At 34.2% G+C, this 18,451-nt stretch overlaps 2 protein-coding genes and 1 long non-coding RNA gene across 3 annotated transcripts; 2 read left to right on the plus strand and 1 right to left on the minus strand.

The window, feature by feature from the left end:
• Window positions 1-1,787: 1,787 nt before the first annotated feature.
• On the minus strand, window positions 1,788-6,794 carry LOC101208702 (pentatricopeptide repeat-containing protein At1g66345, mitochondrial). The gene is made up of 3 exons (XM_031885012.1): window positions 4,815-6,794; window positions 2,394-4,471; window positions 1,788-2,291 (listed from the first exon to the last, which is right to left on the minus strand). Exon 1 carries the CDS (start codon window positions 6,540-6,542, stop codon window positions 4,923-4,925), a length of 1,620 nt encoding a protein of 539 aa, XP_031740872.1. The 5' UTR covers window positions 6,543-6,794; the 3' UTR covers window positions 1,788-2,291; window positions 2,394-4,471; window positions 4,815-4,922.
• Window positions 6,795-7,917: 1,123 nt separating this feature from the next.
• Window positions 7,918-9,719, plus strand: LOC116403715. Its single transcript, XR_004216550.1, has 2 exons — window positions 7,918-9,382; window positions 9,490-9,719. It is a non-coding gene; the product is annotated as an uncharacterized LOC116403715 (long non-coding RNA).
• Window positions 9,720-13,455: 3,736 nt separating this feature from the next.
• Window positions 13,456-16,658, plus strand: LOC101213512 (glucan endo-1,3-beta-glucosidase 2). The gene is made up of 4 exons (XM_004140253.3): window positions 13,456-13,697; window positions 14,320-15,573; window positions 15,678-15,705; window positions 16,208-16,658. Exons 1-4 carry the CDS (start codon window positions 13,619-13,621, stop codon window positions 16,356-16,358), a joined length of 1,512 nt encoding a protein of 503 aa, XP_004140301.1. The 5' UTR covers window positions 13,456-13,618; the 3' UTR covers window positions 16,359-16,658.
• The last annotated feature ends 1,793 nt before the right edge of the window (window positions 16,659-18,451 follow it).

The raw sequence follows: 18,451 nt of genomic DNA on the forward strand, positions 1-18,451 counted from the left end.
TTAAACTTTTCATTTTTTCCAAAATTGTCCTGTTGGTATTCTCCGTATCTTCACCGTTCTTCTCTTCCTCTTCTGTTTCTTTCTTTAAGCTTTCTCCTCCTTCTCTTTTTCTCAGCTTCTCCTCTTCGCCTACTTTTCTTTTTATCGTCTTCTTCTCCTCTTCTCCACCGTTCTTCTCTTCTCTCTTCCCTATTTCTTTCTTTTGTATACTTTTCTTTTTATCATCTTCTCCCAGTCATCTTCTATTCTCCTCATCCTCTCTTATGGGGAAAATAATTTGTATGTAATTCTTCTCTCTTTTTAAATTCCTAATCATTTTTTCTTATATTCATGTACGTATTTCTTTAATTAGTCCTCGAAATTATTAAAGAAGTTTGATCATCATCTTTTCCTTCTTCTCTCTAAATCGCTCATATTTATTATTTTTTGAAATTAAGGCTACGATTTGTTTTTCTTCATCTCTTTTATTGGTTCTTCTATTTGTTTCTCATCTCTTTTACAGAAAGAGGCTCTTGCATAGTTTTGTTTTATTTATTTAAGTTTGATTTTGTTTTTTGTTTTATATTTGTATCAGTTTTGTATATTAGTGACATGATGTACTTATGTTATATTTATTAGTTGACTAATACATTTACCACGTGTTTTTTATTTTTCCAAAATTATTACAGTTCATTGTAGTTATGGTTAAGCTTGCAATAATTGTTTTCCATAGTGGTCAATGGGATGAGCGACAGTGTTATGTGTATTATAAAATAAATTGTGTTTTGGTTGATGGAGTGATATCTTCGTTTGATTCTTTTCTGAACTTGATATGTACTTAAATTTGGGTTGAGTCATGTATTGAACTTTCAGTTTTATTGCCTATAAGTAGTAATGGTGGTCAGCATGTTCTTAAAATTGTTGAAGATTACGATGTGACTTGGTTCTTGACATTGGTTAAGGATCAATCTACCAAACATCCTTTAGTTGCTCATTTTATAGATTTAGTTTTGGATGTTTCATTTTACTATTCATTATTCATTTTAGTATATCAAGTATATGAATGATATAACTTAGTGTATTAAACATATAATATATATCAGAGCGTACTAGTGAAGTATATTAAGTGAATCAACAGAACCTCAAGTGTATCAAGTATATTTTAATCAATCGAGTGTATTAATAAACATAGAAAGTGTACCTACAGTACATCAATGGTATCAAACTTATGAAATGTATCAAGTACATTAATATTAAATTTGTCGAGTGTATTGGTAAAGTATAAAATATTTATCATTAGTGTATTAAATGTATCAAACTTATCATGTGTATTAAACTCATCAAGTGTATGAACAAAGCGTAATAAGTGTATTGACAATACAACAAACGTATTATGCTTAGTGCGTCAAATATATTTATTTGATTGAGTGTATTTGCAAAGTTTAACAAATGTATCAACAATATATCAACTGTATCAAACCAATGATGTGTATTAAATATTATTTAATTTATCGAGTGTATCAACAAAGCATAACAAATGTATCATAAATACATCAACTGTAACAACATATCAAGTGATGCATGAACATGTTTATAATTCAGGTTTGTAACTTTGTATTTTTTAAATGTAGGTTGAGCTTGAATTTTACCATTTTTGCAAATCTAAAAGTCGTGTGCTACGGGCCTAATTGATCAAACTAAGTTTGTTATATCTGCAAGATCCCCTTTTATTTAACTATATTTATGCAAAAGTTGTACTCATTAATTTTCTGTCATTACTAAAATGGGTAGAATTATTGAATAAAATATTTCAAAACAAAAAAAATTAATCATAAAAATGAAGGATGAAAAGCTAAAAAAAAATAGCATCAGATAGTTCTAACATATAAACTCAACTCTACGCTCCTACACAGACATTGAATTAGACCAGATAAATTCTGCTCTCAAACAATTACATATAAACTCTCTAGACATATGAACTTCAGACATTATATAACAACTCAACATCTCAATCTTGCGAATGGTTTTTTTTTTTTTTTTTTTTTGCCTGGTACCATATTTGCAAATAGTTTGAGACTAATTGCTATATTTGCAATCGTCTTCACAAATGACAATGATATTTAGCACCATGGATCAGCAAACAAACACCATTGCAACCTTTGTTGTGACACTCTTTCCTGGCGTCTCAATGCTGCCTGATTTTCGGCTGCTCCATTTCTCATTCCTTAGATTCAATATCCTTTCACCCAATTTTGGTCAATTTTCAAGAATAGTTCCTCCAAATCCTCTGTTTTGCTCTAATTGCTCAATTTCTACCAAATAGATGAATTTATCCAAGCAAATGACCAATTAATCATCAACACTAGCAGTAAATAAATCTTAAAAATAACTCACAAAATAAATAAATAACTCACAAAGTGCACCATCACATCCTCGGGTCATCTTGAGGAAAATATGATATACTGGCAGAAGCAACAACAAACAAAGCAAGCAGTAATCACTGCCAAAGTTCCAGCAAAAGTTATGATCTTTGAGAAAATAAGGCAGAATTTTATGCTTAACCACAGAATAGACACCTATTATAATTCAAGAAAGTGAGAGTATGTATTAATCGTGCATTTCGAACCAGAATAGAACAACAAATATAAAGGATAGAATAACTGCAATATAATTCAAGCATTTAAGGTATTTAGAACCTTCTTTTTCGAATAATTTCACTTGAAGTCAAAATTCACTGCACATTGGGTACCTACTGTTCTTTTTCACCCATTCTATTCTTTAAAAAAAATCTCCCAAAAAAAAGTATTTCTAACCATCATCCGAAAACCAATCGACTAGGAGATAAATAACTTATCTATCTTATAATTAACTAAGAATCACCGACACTTCTAGATGGCCAAGTATCAGTGTCGGACACGTATTCGACACTGACACGCCTCCAACACGCCAACTAGCGTGTCAATTATTTTATTTATTATTTTTTTTAATTTCACACACACCCAGACATAGCTGGGAAACTTCTAAGACACGACTAGGACACTACTGGGTCATGGAACTTGCAGATATGGGAAGAAAAATTATACTAAAACTAACATTTTAAAGGCCCAAATGCCCAGCCTAAAGATAGACCATCAACCCCACATTTTAGGCTTATTATTGTCTGTCCTTTTCATTTCCTAAAAAACTTACCTTCCACAGCCACGAAATCCCTCATTTCTCCACGCCTAAAAACAGTCACACTCAAACATTCACGTCCAAACCTTCACACATAAATTCATGATTCTATGGTGTTTAACTTGTTTTTTATGTTTTTAAATGGAATATTGCACAATATGTTTGTATGCACGACTTATATTTAATTTTTTAATAAAAAAATGTGTCTCCAACGTGTCGTGTACTACTTCTTTGAAAATTGACATGTCCACGCCGTCGCGTTGGTGTCCATGCTTCCTAATAAGGAGTGTGAGTTCCCATTCAAAAATATGGAATTCTCAACATTTCAATACTAACTAACAATTACTACATCCTTAATACTCTAATAATATTCCTTATTTTATCCTAATAGCATTTTTATCACCTTGCTTTCCTTCAAAGTGGAGTTCTTCTTCCTCTGCATCTTCCAATCAACTTCAAACATAAAGTTTTACTATCTACCAAATGTGCTATTTATTTACCTTGCGACTCCAGGAGTCCATTAGAAGTGGAGCTCAAAACTCAAACAAACCTAACTTGGAACTAACCAGAGAGTCCAACCACAAGTTCGTCATCGAATTAACATGTCACTTAGTCTAAACCTATTTAATAATAAGGAAAATTACATCAGATAACAAAAAAAAAAAAAAAAAACAACCCGTAGCACCTCTATTTTGCATATTGAAAATATGACAAGTAATTAATGATAATGATATCAGACTGCTATCAAAGGGCTATCACAGGATTATTCGCTTTTAAATTTGCTACTTTTACAATTTAGAAAATGTAGTATCATCAGTCTTATTATCAATTTTTTTTATATTTTTGCAAAAGTCCCTAATAATGTTGTACACTGTGAGTTTGTTATTTTACATTACATAAAGTATGGTTGAGTTGAGTTTACTCACTAACGTAGAGTTGCTTTGTTAAACCTTGGTTGAATCCACTATAACTTTATATACTGCCTTTTGGCTTCAAATAAATGACGGCAGAATTTATCAATCTATTAGAGCAGTAAGACTTACTTTTTTGTTATGACAAGTACAAAACTCCCTCTTTTGCACTGAATCTTGTTCTAGTAATGGTGGATCGACAGAATTTTTAAAACTCCTCAATGCAATTTCTTCTCATGAACATTTGCAATCTTGTATCCGTTCATCTTGATTTGTCTAATTATGTTCTTTGGTACTTCCAGATTTCTCTGATTCTTAAGGTTTACCAGTTGTTCAAGTATATTGATGGAACAATCAATCCACCAAATGCACCATTCTAACCGAAGGTCAACCTCCTCAAGTGAATCCTGAAAATGAGCAGTGGCATGAGAAAGAATAAGGCCTAATTACCTTGATCAACGCTGCTTTGTAGCAAAGTGTACTCTCCTTTGTTATCAGATGTCAAACTTCTAAGCCTTCTTGGTCCATTCATAATCATAAAAATGAAGATAAATAGCCTCAAGAATTAGCACAAACGGCCAACAGAAAGCATAGCCACTGTTTTCTTGAAGATAAGGTTCCATTTGAACTGAACCCTCTCTTGTCATTATAAAGGCTAGGCTAAATAAGTAGTCGATAATTGATTCTTAACTATTATTTCTTTGGTAGTGAATTTAAGTGAATAAATAAATAGAAGGCACCAAAAAATACCTTTCAATTGAGTAGCTTCTTTGAACGTAAATTACTCTGCGAAAGAAGAGAGTGTACATGAAAGTGTCAGTTCGTTGAAACCTGCACATGCTTAGAACAGATAATCTTCTATCCATCGAACATCATCTCATTATACAGTTCTAGAGCTTTTGCTCTATTACCCTTCTTCAAGTACAACAAGATTAATGCCTGGTATATAGAGAGACAAGGTGTTAGAGAACTATCTTTCACAATCTTCAAATATTTTTCAGCTTCCTCCAATCTCCCAGATTGACAAAGGCTCCCAATGAGTGCAAAGAAAACTGACACCCCAGGAGACAGTAATCTAGCTCCCATTTCATAATAAAGCTTAAGAATCTCCTGAATTTCACCACTTTTCCTATATCCTATGATTAGATTGGTGTAAGTGGTTTCATCAGGTAAAAACCCTTTATCTAATAAAATGGTTAACAATGCATTAGCCTTTTTCACATCTCCTTTCTCACAAATCTTATCTATTGCCACATTGAAAACTGAACAACTAGGAAGAAACCCTCTTTCTAACATTTTCTCACACATGCTCAAGATTTCTTCTGAATGTCCTGATATAGCACACCCTTCAATGAGAAGATTAAAGGTCTCAGGATATGGCTTCAAACCCATGTTTTCCATTTCTTGCATTAAGCAATGTGCTTCCTCAACCTTTCCCCCTCTACAGTGGACACCAATGAACAAGGTATAAATGAAAGAATTCGCCTGAAACCCTCTTTCAGACATTTCCTCAAACACTTCCCATGTGGATGTTATGCTCCCAGTTTTGACTTTAGCATAAACAATCAGTGAATAAGCAATGTCATCAAGAACCATATTTTTCTGCAACATTCTTTTCAACAACGTTATACCATCTTCAACTCTTCCCTCCTCCAAAATCCTGTAAATCAAACAAGCATTGACAATCAAAGAAGCAGAGCAACGACTGCCGTGGATTCTATTCAACATATCAGAAGTTTCTTGCAATTTACCTTCCTTACATAACGAATTAATCATGATTCTAACTGTAATCGCATTTGGGTAAACTCTTTTCCGGATCATTTGCTCATAAATTTTCCAAACCTTAAGATTCTCATCAGATTTTTCCACAACATGAATCAAAGTGTTGAAACTTATCAAACTCAACGAGAACCCACGTTCTTCCAAATGGGAACAAACACACAAAGCAAAATCAATCAATCTCAATTTAGCACAAGTCTGAACCAATAAATCAAACACAAATGGGGATGAACCAGTCACCTCATAGGAATCCATTAGCGAGTCTACAACAGAGTAATCAAAAGAGTTCCCCTCATTTTTCTTCAATATTGACTCGAGCAAAGCTCGAGCATCGAGTACCAGCCGCGCTTTCACTAAAATATGAATCATAATACCGAAGGATTGAGGCCCATGATTGAAATTCTTCCTCTTGGCCGACCAGTGGAAGAACCCCAGAGCGCGTTTGGCATCAACAGGTTGCTGGAATTTGAGCAGGACTTTTTGAACCAAGAAGTCGTTTAATTCGAGAAACTGGAATTTTCGAGAAAGAGTGTCCCAGCTTTGGCGTCTTGTGAGGGAATCGCATATGGAATTAACAGTTGCATCGTCGTTGATAAGTTTATCTGCAACTGGAATTGAGATGAGGTTTCGCATGGATAAGCAGAGAGAAATTTTGGATGAGAGAACAATTGGTGACAGTTTTTGACGAAGCAATGCCATGAAATAGAGAAATTCGAGAAACTGAGAAAGAATGTTAATGGAAATTTGATGAGCAATCCATTCAACTTCCCCTTTTTTGTCTTAAGAAAAAACAATCTCTTCTCTTCTCTTCTCTTCTCTTCTCTTCTGCATGTAAGAGCGAGTTACCCAAACCGTTGGCCCTTACAGTCCACAACCCACCCACGGCTGTAAGAAAAACTTAGATACATAATGTTTTTGTATAGAAGAAATTGAAAATAGTTGTAGATCGTTTCAAATATAATTTGAAAATTTTAGGGTGTTATATGTCATCTTGGACCAACAGCCTTTAGCTCAAAACAGTATATGGTTAGGAGTTTGATCTAAATAAAGTATAAATACTTCACCGTAAATTAAAGTTGTCTCATCTACTCACTTCGAAACATATTGGCTTAATTTGTGAATTGCAAAAGTTATACATGGAAGAGAAACAATTACGACCAATGATAGCATGAGATTTAGATTAAGAGAATAGAACTCGGTATCTTCAAGTAACTGAAAAGTATAATTTCATTGACTCGATAAGATGTGCAAGCTTCACCCAAGGAAATACTTCAAAGAGCTTATATATTCTAGCTTGAAAACATCATTGAGAGCTTTTAAAGAAACAATCAGAGACAGATAAACACCAATGACTATAATATATATCGTCAACATATACCAATAAGAACACAAAATCTAAACTTTTTCCATTGCTAAACAAATAATCGGATTTAGATTGGCAAAAACCAGGTAGAGATAAAAACCAACATTTGTGTTCTTATTCCAGTAAAATTTTAAATGATGTTGTCTCACAAGGGACAGACGTGACAAGGTTATAGATGAGTTGTGTTATGGTGAATAAAATGCCAATCATCTTTTAAGGTATATAAATGTATGAAAGAGGGGTATCATAGTCTATCATGTCAAAAATTAACAGGTATACATTGGCAGACTAGGTAAAACATAATAAATAATTTTAGCTTAAAGAAAAAAAAGATTTTTAAAAAAAATAATATAAAATTTGAAACGTATTTCAAAAATAGGTTTGGTGCAAAGCTATTTAAAAAAAAAAGTGAGTTGAGGTGAAAGTCGTGTACCATGAAGTGGATCCCACATCTTCCATTTTTTCTCTTATTTTTATATATATACTACAGAAGCCCTACACTTTTTTATTTTCTCATTATTTATATACGTGAGTTCCACATATTTTCCTTTTTCTCATTATATATATATACCCACATATAATAATATATATATTAAACATTCAAATTTTAAAAATATATTTCTTTATTAAATTAACTTATTTTTTTCTTTTTTCTTTATATATATATTTAAATATCATAATCTTCAAATATACACACATTTGGGATGTAATAATAATAATAATATATTATTGTTATTATTATTATTATTATGTTTTTAACTTTTTTTTAAAATACATTTTTTCCTCTCTCCCTTCCCTCACGTGTGCCCCCTCCCCCATCTTTTTCTCTTCCTCTTCCTCGTGCCCTACCTCCAGCCGCACCCTCCAGCCGACCACCATCACTTTTCTCCTTTTCTTCTCCGATCCACGGCCGCCGCCTCTATTTTTCTTCCTTCTTTTTCGTTTTTCTCTTCCGTTCAAACCACTACTGACTGCCTCTATTTCCGACGAAGCCAAGATCCAGTCGAGTCCAAGCATCGTTCACGCAGGCACGCCGACGTCCGATCTCTTCTCCTCGTCCCATCGCCGCTGCACCATTCTCCTGAGGTCGTCGTCCGTTCGTGTTGCACAGCCGAGTCGCGACTCCTTCGCGCGCATAGTCCCACAGCCGAGTCATTCGTTCCCCACAGAAACCACTCGTGAGTTGCGGGCCGTTTGTCCAAGCCGGCTTGCACTCCACTCTTTTGCTTGATCTTTTGTTTAGGTTCGATAATTACTGTCTTTTTCCACTGTGAAGTCGAATTTGTTTTGTTGGTAACAAATTAAGTTTGGGTTGTGATTATTTCAAAGCTGTTCAAACGCTACGGTTGGGATAATTGGCTAAATAGTTAACTTACTTCGAAGGTGTTGTAAGTAACGTGGGTCCCTTGTATTCATAACCAATTTGTGAATTTTTTGAGTTCGGCTTGCCAATATTTGGTAAGCTAGAATCTACCTTGAGGGGAAATTAAGTGGGAGTATATATTGTGGAAATAATTGAGTTCATATTCTTATGGTTAGGTGTTTTGGGTGATATATATACGTATAGATGTAGACTTGGTGTTGAATGTATACTGTGAATGACTGGAAACATATATGTACTTGAATTGACGTAGACTTGATAATGAATGCATATTGTGATTGTCTTGAATTATATATATATATAGATGTGGATGTAGACAGGACGACAATTGTAGATTGTGTTGTATAAGATGTGGATGTGAACTTGTGATTGTTGATTTGATTGGGTGTAGGTCATACTAAAGTATGGTTTTGTACTAGCGAATTGAGGGGTGTTATGACTTTATAGTTTGTTTGACTGATGTATTAAAATGTTACCGACTGTCATTGGGCTAAAGTGAGATAGGTTGTCTGTTAGAGTGTAGAGTGTTAAATGAAAGGATTATATGTTGAGGTAACTGAATTGTACTATACATGACTGTTAAGATGTTTAGAATGGATTAAGGGAAAAATTGTTAGCTTTCTATTGGGATGTGTGCCTTTTAGGTATCCTACGGGATCACCACTTATTGTGCATCCTTTGGGAGCATTACACTGATATGTGTTTCTGCAGAACACTAGACTTATATGTACGTCCCTCGAGGCGTTAGACTGATTATGTGTATCCTACGGGATCACAAAACTGTGACTGTATAAGGTACCCCAATAGGAAGTTAATAGTTTATTTTTTCCCCTAACGGGACCAGTAGTGGGTCTCTTATCGAGTAGGTTTATACTCACCCTTTCATGTTTAACTTTTTCAAGCAAAGGTAAGAAGGGAGGCAGATCGACAAGGGGCAGGAAGGACGTGATTGCCATAGCGGATATTTTAATTTGCTTATGTTTAATGTTTTGTTTTCTCATTACGTTTTAGTACTGAGGACTGTTTAGAAAACTTTGTGGGTTAACTAAATTCACGAACTGGTGATTGTAAGCCTTTCTTTGAAAGTTTTTTTTATTATTTTAAACAGGGCCCGAATTTAAAATTTTGTTTTCCTTGAGAGTTTGATTTTATTTTAATTTGATATTTTGCGTAAACTCATGTTTTTGTTTGAAATTAACGACTTCGACTTAGTTAGAAAAGTTGAAGTTGGGTCGTTACAGTTATGGTATATGTTTTTCTTGAAGAGATAAAAGCTCTTTCCAATGAAAAAGTTTAACAAAAACCTAACTCAAATTTAATTGAGAACTTACAAATATTAGTACATTGAAAAAAGAATACAAAAACTATTTTACTATAAAGTAAAGGCTAAGCATGATTTTACAAAAAAAAAAAAAATAATAAAAATAAAAATAAAGAGAAAAGGGGGCACTTATGTACGTTGAAATGTTTGTATTTGCTAAATGCCAATTTTGGGCACCATCACTTGAAAACTATCTAATCTCTAAGCTTGAGATTTTTGTTTGTTGAAACAAAAATTGGAATGAGAATTTTGTATAAAGAATTATCTTTTCCTTTAGAGAATACGTAAAGTACCTTTTCTTTTGAGAAACACCTCTTTTTTTTAGATGTCGTACTCTTACCTTCCACTTCTTCATTTTGAAAAATGAGTTAGAGAGATTTTTGGGTTACGTGAGAGAACCACCCACCTTCCCTATTAGCTTAAATTAAATTAAATTAATTTATTTAAATTCTATACTTACATAAATCATAGCATAATTTACATAAATGTAACAAAACTCAAAAATATTTATAGCATGTGTAACAAACAATTAAAGCTTAGGAAGACGCCATTGTTTTTTTTCTTCATAAATTTCATATTTGCTCTTGTTGGTTTTGAATATGGGGGAACCAACCATCACTTCACTTCCTTTTTTTATTCTTTGCCATTTATTCTTTTTTCCTTCATATTATTATTTCTCTTTCTTCACATTTCCACTTCTCGTTCGAAATTTCTTCATTTTCTCTTCTTGAATTTCTTCTTTCTTCTTTATCTCTCGTATTCTTTTTTTTCTTCTTGGTACAAGATCTAAACAATATTAGTACATGATCTAAATGATCGTGTACCAATATCTAAGTGATCAGTTGTCTATCCCAAATAGACAAAGATAGATCACTATTACTAATAGATCATTTAGATTTGGTGCAAGATCATTTAGACTAGGTACAAGATCGTTTAGATTGGATACAAAGTACAAGATCGTTTAGACTAGGTACAAGGATACAAGATCGTGTAGGCAAGATAGTTTAATCTAGGTAGAAGATCACTTAAATTAGGTACAATGGTACAAGATCGTGTACCAAGATCGTTTAGATTTGGTACAAGATCATTTAGACTAAGTATAAGGGTACAAAATCGCTTAGACTTGGTACAATTGTACAAGCTCCTTTAATGAACATTCAACCAATAAACAAAAACTCATCTTCGTGCCATAGAGAGGGTAGGGCCCTTTCCACAGACACCATTTAAGGGAATACCATGTAAGGAAACACTCATTGACTTACCCTAAAGTCGGAAATGAGTGAATTCTATCTTGTGTGATTATGTTTTCAGCTCCCCACTTGATCTTGTCTCTAAACTAATAAACATATTGAGTCGACAATCTGGTCACTCTCACTCGTAAAAATCAAAGGACAACCTCTCGGGAACATGAGTTCATAATATACCCAGGAACTAAGTTACCTAGATCATTCTCATGAAATATAAACCTAACTAGTTAATGGAGTCACGTCTGGTGGTTACTATTTTGTGGTTCGGTCTAATGCAAACATATTGTATAGGATACTCTTACTCGCACGTTACCTACACAAACGTGTTGGATCATAGTGTTTGTATCAAATACAAAGTGAGTCATATTCATAGTATTATCAAGATAAAGTACGCCCAACTTTATCCTTATACTATAGACCCTTTAAGTTGTATCTCAAACATTTATCTATGTATGTGTTTACATACTCTTCAAGACTCATCAAACAACTTAGAACGTTAGCTTATTGGATTTAGGTTATTAAGACAAAGCTAATAATATAATTAGTAACGTTTTATTGAAATTATAATAACACTTTATTTTTATTAATAACGGTCAACGTATTATATTTATTATCTAGAGTTTTAGGACATAAAAACTCAACACTTCTTTCTTCTTAGGTTTTAAAGAGGCAGCCATGATATTAAAGCTACTTTGATGGTCGACTACGTAGATACATTAGATGGCGCTAACTATTATTCAACAAATTGCATCTAAAAAACTCTACTAGAACAAGAAGTCTAAACCAAATAATTCTTGCTAAGAGTGTCATCTCCTCTCACTAATCACTATACTTTTCTCGTCTCACCACGAACATAACATTCTGTCCAAACCCTCTTTTTGATCTCCATAAATCTTCTCTTTACCTTCTTCAACAAAATGAAAACAACATTTCTCTTCATGATAAATCTCACGTTCTTCTTAAAAGAATCGAGTGAAGGAATTGAGTTTTTATTGAAATTTGAAATGGATATGGACGAGAAAATGAGTTTTTATTGAAATCCGTAGATGGAGTTACAACAAGTTTGCATAGCGGTAAGTGTTAAATATAAAATCTTTAATAAAATTGTAAGGTGATAACAAATTTGTAATAAAATATATAATATTTAATTAATAAATATAAATATGTAAAAGATATATGGTATTAGCAAGAAAAGATTTTACTAACTAAATCCCAATTTCTTTTAATCAATCATTAGAGATTTAGTAAAATAGTTACAATTTATATAGATCCTCTCCCAAGGGTATTTGAGGAGTGCAAAGATGTATAGTATAAGATTTTTTTTTTTTACGTTTTTAAAAACCAAATCCTAAAATTTGCAATCAATGGAACCTAAAGGTAATAAATGGATAATTTTGTGATCGTTTAATGAAAACAAAACAAAAGTAAAAAAAGCAGTAGGGAGATTTAAAAGGAAAAGGAAAAGGAGAAATTAACCCAATTGTAAGTAGTGGGGGGAAAGAAAAATATGACCGTTGCGTAATGCAGTTGGTTTTATTAATATTATTAGTATGATTTGATTATTATATATAAATGTGTGTGTGTGAGTGGGGACTACAAAACAGTATGTTTTGTTGGTTCCATAAAATAAAAAGGGTCCCGTTTTCCCTCCTTTTTGGTTTTGTTTGCCTCCAACAATCTCACTAACGGCTATTGCACGAACAACAAGACTACCCACCGTCTCTTATGCTGGATTTTTCTTCCAAACAAAAAAAAAAAAGAGAGAGGCAAAATTTATATCTTTATTATTTATGAAAAAGTAAAATTATTCAACATATTTATATTACCATCCATACACATACTTTAATTACCTACATCGTAAATGATGATGTTTACTATGTTTTGGTTAATTTTACCCTATTTGGAACCACTTTTACTCTAAATTAAATATTTTAATTTTAACACTTTTGTAGGACTCCATATTTAATCTAATATAATTGCAATTATCCGTTTATTTCAGGGTTGATTTTTATAAGATTTTCTACAAAAATAATCCTTTTTTTTTTGTTGTTGGTTTTGCTATTTATTTTGACTATTTCCCTATGTATATTTGTATTTTCATTCAATTTTGGTTTGGATGTAGTAAAATTGAGTAGGGAAGTTTAATATATATATATATATATAATGTTAGATGGCGAATGCATGGGTTGGTCAGTCCTTAACCGTCTGATTTATAAGATTAAGAATCCACGTGAAATGTGGGTCCATGTGGAGCCCACGTCTCTCTCTCTTGCCCATATATTCTCGCATCTTTCTTTAACCCACTTTTTCCCGGTTGCTTTAACTTGGTTTTAACTTGCCTTCACTCATTCTGTCCTTCCACTGGATTCCATTTCATCCCCCCACTCCTCTCTTCTCTTCTCTCTCTCTCTCTCTCTTTCTACCATTGTTGAGTTCTTCAAACCCCCCCCACTGCTGCCGTCTATGGACTATCAAATGCATTTTTCATTTCTCCTCTTCATTTTCTCTCTTCTGTTTCTCCTCTTGCAAGCCACCCCTGAAGGTGAGCCATGAACTCACTTGCCTTTTCTTTTCCTTTTCTCTCTAACTACTCTTTCCACTGAATCTGAGCTGCTGCTTCTTCTTTTTTGATCTGAACGAAGGGTTTTACTGGTTTTTTGTTCTTCTTGTTGTTTTGTGCCTGATTTCTCTCATGAGCTGTTTTTATTTTATGAAATGTTATGTTTCCATGTGTTTATTGGAGTTTATTTTTCATAACCATGTGAAACATGAGGAACCCAGATGGGAAAAAAAAGAGTTCCAGCAAAAGATGAAAAGGGAAAACTACGCATTCAATGAGTTTGAATTTCTGTAGGTCAAGTGTTTGGTTAAATGCTTCCTGAGGGGTGGTTGGATGGGTTGCTGTCCTGCTCTGTCATTAATGATGATCTTAATCAAACCTTTGGAGTTTTTATTGTTTGTTCTGTTACACTGTTAAACTTAAATTAGTATTAAGCCAAATAGATTAATCTAGTAGGTGAGGGTATGTTTATTTTTTTATATTTATTTTTAGCTCTCTCTCTCTTACTTGCAGCTGACCTATTCTCTCGGATGTTATATTAAATTCATTACTAACTCTGAAGGTTTATGCATATATTCCTTATACTGTGATATGTTTTTTGCAGATGTATTTGTCGGTGTGAATATAGGAACTGAGCTCTCGGTTATGCCCCATCCAACACAAGTAGCAGCCCTCTTGAAAGCCCAACAAATTCGACATGTTCGGTTATACGATGCTGATGGTGGAATGCTGATGGCCCTTGCAAACACAGGCATCCAAGTTATGGTCACTATCCCTAATGAGCAGATTCTGGGGATTGGACAGTCTAACTCCACTGCAGCTAACTGGGTTAATCGCAATGTCTTAGCACATTACCCAGCTACTAATATCACAGCCATTTCTGTTGGTTCTGACGTTCTTACAACACTTCCTAATGCAGCTAAAATCCTTGTCAATGCCCTCAAATACATTCATTCTGCACTTGTAGCATCTAACCTTGATCACCAGATCAAGGTCTCTACGCCTCTTTCTTCTTCGATTATCCTCGATTCGTTTCCGCCTTCGCAAGCCTTCTTCAATGCATCTCTGGACCCTGTAATAGTCCCACTGCTTGGTTTCTTGCAGTCTACTAACTCCTTCCTTATGCTCAATGTGTATCCCTACTATGACTATATGCAATCTGACGGTTTTATTTTGTTGGATTATGCACTCTTAAAGCCTCTCCCTTCAAACAAAGAAGCTGTCGATTCCAACACGCTTCTTCGATACACCAATGTTTTCGATGCTATGATTGATGCAGCTTACTTTGCCATGGCTTCTCTAAATTTCACAAACATACCCATTGTAGTTTCAGAAACAGGCTGGCCATCAAAAGGTGGCTCTAACGAGCCAGATGCAACCTTGGAGAATGCAAACACTTACAATAGTAATTTAATCAGGCACGTGCTGAACAAAACTGGAACTCCTAAACATCCAGGGATTGCTATTAGTACTTACATTTATGAGCTCTATAATGAGGACTTGAAACCTGGGCCTATCTCTGAGAAGAACTGGGGATTGTTTGATGCAAATGGAAAGCCTGTATACATTCTGCGCTTGACAGGATCGGGACTTGTGTTAGCAAATGATACCACAAATCAAACGTACTGTGCTGCAAAGGAGGGTGTAGACCCAAGGATGCTGCAGGCTGCCTTAGATTGGGCATGTGGACCTGGCAGGGTGGATTGTTCAGCTTTGCTTCAAGGGCAGCCATGCTACGAACCCGACAATGTGATGGCTCATGCAACATACGCTTTCAATACTTATTATCTTCAAATGGGGAAAGGGTCAGGTTCATGTGACTTCAATGGTGTGGCTGCAGTTACAACCACTAACCCAAGTAAGAGAAGACCTAGTAGTATTCATCATTTTCCTTGTTATTTCTCCTGTTGTTTTGCATATCTTTAGAGCTAACTTGTCTTTCTGATGTCTTGATGAATCCAGGTCATGGATCCTGCTCATTTTCAGGAAGGTAAACTTCATACTAAACTTTTGGGAAAATATTAACTATACTCAAACCTATCCATATCCTAAGTTCACATCTTGCAGTTTCATTTTCTTACCAATTGATAGAGTGAAGCTTAAGTATATATATACGTTTAGTGGCGATTTATGAGGTGAGGGTGTGTTTGGGAGGACTTTTGTCATGGTCAAAACTCCTTCCAATTCAAAAACATCATGTTTGGAAGATGTTTGGAAGTGATAAAGCCGAAGTACTTAAATGCTACATTACTTTTAATCTAAACTAAATGTTAAGGAAGCACATTTGACAATGTAAAACTATGTGCCTCAAAGTGATTTGCCATAAAGCATTTTTTACCAAAGTAATCAAAACACTTTAGCTAGAATTACTTATTCCAAACGCATTTGCAAGTATTGAGATTGTGTCATTCTTTGTGATGTGATATAAATTCGACCTGCAATTAGAATCAAACATTCATTGATGTTGAGAATTTCTGGGTTTATTTATACAGTGTTGGGAGGAATGGAACGATGGCAAACATCACAGCCCCATCAATGAACTCCACAAATACAGATTCTTCTGCCACTGCTTTTGAGTATAATATTTTGAGTTGTGCAGTGATGATGGTTGGAGCGCTGCTTGGGAGTTCCATTTGGTTGTAGACATATGATTGTGCATTAGAAAGTGCTTTCGCAGTTTGAATTTTTTTTGGGATGATCCATTAATGCGATGAGTTCTATTCTCTCGCATAGTGGTGAGATGATGGAGTAGGTTTTAGGGCTGTGTTCTCTCTTCCTCCATTCAATTTTGTACAAGTCAAGATGGAGTTGTGGAGAATTTGAATTCTATTAGGTTAATTACCTCTTTACTAAAACCATGTAACATTTTTTTCTGCTTTGGGAATCAGAGCCTTATTATTATCATTCTTTAGTTGTTAGTATAAAATTCACATTTCATTTGAATTTTTGTGTAGTTCGTTTTTTTAGTAAAAGTATCCGTTGATTTAATTTTTAATTCTAACCTTAAATGTATTATTAATTTCTTATACAACTAAATTTCAAAACTCTGTTATTTTATTATAAAAACTAAATTAACTAAATAATTTCAATCAATATACAAAAATTAAGGAAAATATTAATTTAAATCTTGAACTTTGGAGAACATCAATTTAAACCTTAAACTGATAATTGTATCGATTTGCTTTGAAGTTATATGAATTTAAACCTTAAATTAATAGTTATATGGGTTCTAGGGCTTCTCTTTAAGAGTCGTATGGATGTTTAGGGAGTTGTTGGGTTGATCATTGGGATCTTGTATGATTGGAGGGGAGAAATACCCGAGTTTTTTTTTAGTGTTGGTTGAGCGTTAGAGTGCCATTGGGCTGAGCGACGAGGACCAAAAGGAAGGAGAGCGAAGGTGTTAGAGCGAGGGTGCCTGTGGAAGATGATGATATAGACTAAGCAAATAGGGATCTCCAAAATGGGGTGGTGGGTAAACTTTTTTGTCTGGTAAACAAATCCATGGTGAGATTTTCAAAGAAATAATGCCAAAAATTTGGAGGTTGGGAGGACAGATTTTGTTTGAAAAAACAAGAAGAAAGATGTTCATATGCGAATTCCAAAAATGCAAAGACAAGAATAGAGTTTCAAAAGGAGGACCATGAGTTTCGACAATGCCCTGCTTTTGTTTGAAGATTTGAAAGTGCTTAATTTTTTCTCAGATATGAAATTTAGGTATTGCTCCTTTTGGATCCACTTTTATAAACTCCTCATTGTCTATTATTGTAGGAAGTATGAAATGGCTTTAACTTGACTAACTCAATAGGATCTTTTAAAGGACTAAATGAGAATGGGGCAAGGAGATTTGGTGAGGAAACTTTAAGAGTTAGAGTAAAGATTGATATCCTTCTCCCTCTAAAATGTGGAACAAACATTAAGCTAAATGTGATGGCAGAGGAAAGGTGGATACCTGTTTCTTATGAAAAGTTATCAGACTTTTGTTACAATTGTGGTAGGGTGGGTCATATTGCACAACAATGTGAGGAGGCTGGTGATGATAGTGAGGGGGCGAAAATATGAGATTTGGCTTAGAGAGTCACATAATAGTAGGTGCATAATGAAAGGAAAGTGAGAGAAAGGAAGAAGCCAAACAATCAAAGGTAAAAGTAATGAAGGAGAAAAGGGTACTGAAGATTGAAAGAGTGACAAAAGCCCAAGGGATGTTGATTTACAAATGAAGGAAAATCATTCTCTTAAAGAAGATAAGGACCATTTTGTAGAAAGAAGGAAAAATCAATATGTGGTTGGGGAAAAGGGAATGAAAGTTAGAGAGAACCAAAATGTGAAATATGAAATGAAAGGAGAAATTAGAGGAACAGATTCCTGTTTTGGAAACATAGTGAATTTCGTAGATGGGGGAGAAAATGCGATGATAGTGTAGGGGAATAAGGGTGATGTGATTCAGGGTCTGGAACGACCAATTGATAAGAAAGGAAAGGGTATAGTAAGAACAATAGAAGCAATCAAATGTGAGGAAGACTTAGTGTGAATAGCAACACTAAAAAAGGGAGGGATCGTGTTGGGCCACTCTATGGAGGTTAGATGAAGATGGAAAAAGTTTTAAACACTGGAAAGGAAGTAGTTTTAGACTGTCGATTGAAGGTTTCTTCGCAAAAGAAGAATGATGGTGGAGTTAGGAAGTGAAAGTGTCTTGCTAGGGAAGAGCTGGAAATAGAGGACAGGAACATAGGGCAAAC

Source organism: Cucumis sativus, chromosome 5 (assembly GCF_000004075.3).
Source record: "Cucumis sativus cultivar 9930 chromosome 5, Cucumber_9930_V3, whole genome shotgun sequence".
NCBI lineage: Eukaryota > Viridiplantae > Streptophyta > Magnoliopsida > Cucurbitales > Cucurbitaceae > Cucumis > Cucumis sativus.

What these genes read in the sequence shown, in the direction of transcription:
- LOC101208702 (XM_031885012.1), bottom strand. Translation starts at nt 6,542, where the DNA reads ATGGCATTGCTTCGTCAAAAACTGTCACCAATTGTTCTCTCATCCAAA.
- LOC101213512 (XM_004140253.3), top strand. Translation starts at nt 13,619, where the DNA reads ATGGACTATCAAATGCATTTTTCATTTCTCCTCTTCATTTTCTCTCTT. An exon ending in CTTGCAAGCCACCCCTGAAG is followed by an intron (nt 13,698 to 14,319) that starts GTGAGCCATGAA and finishes TGTTTTTTGCAG; the next exon opens with ATGTATTTGTCGGTGTGAAT. An exon ending in AGTTACAACCACTAACCCAA is followed by an intron (nt 15,574 to 15,677) that starts GTAAGAGAAGAC and finishes TGATGAATCCAG; the next exon opens with GTCATGGATCCTGCTCATTT.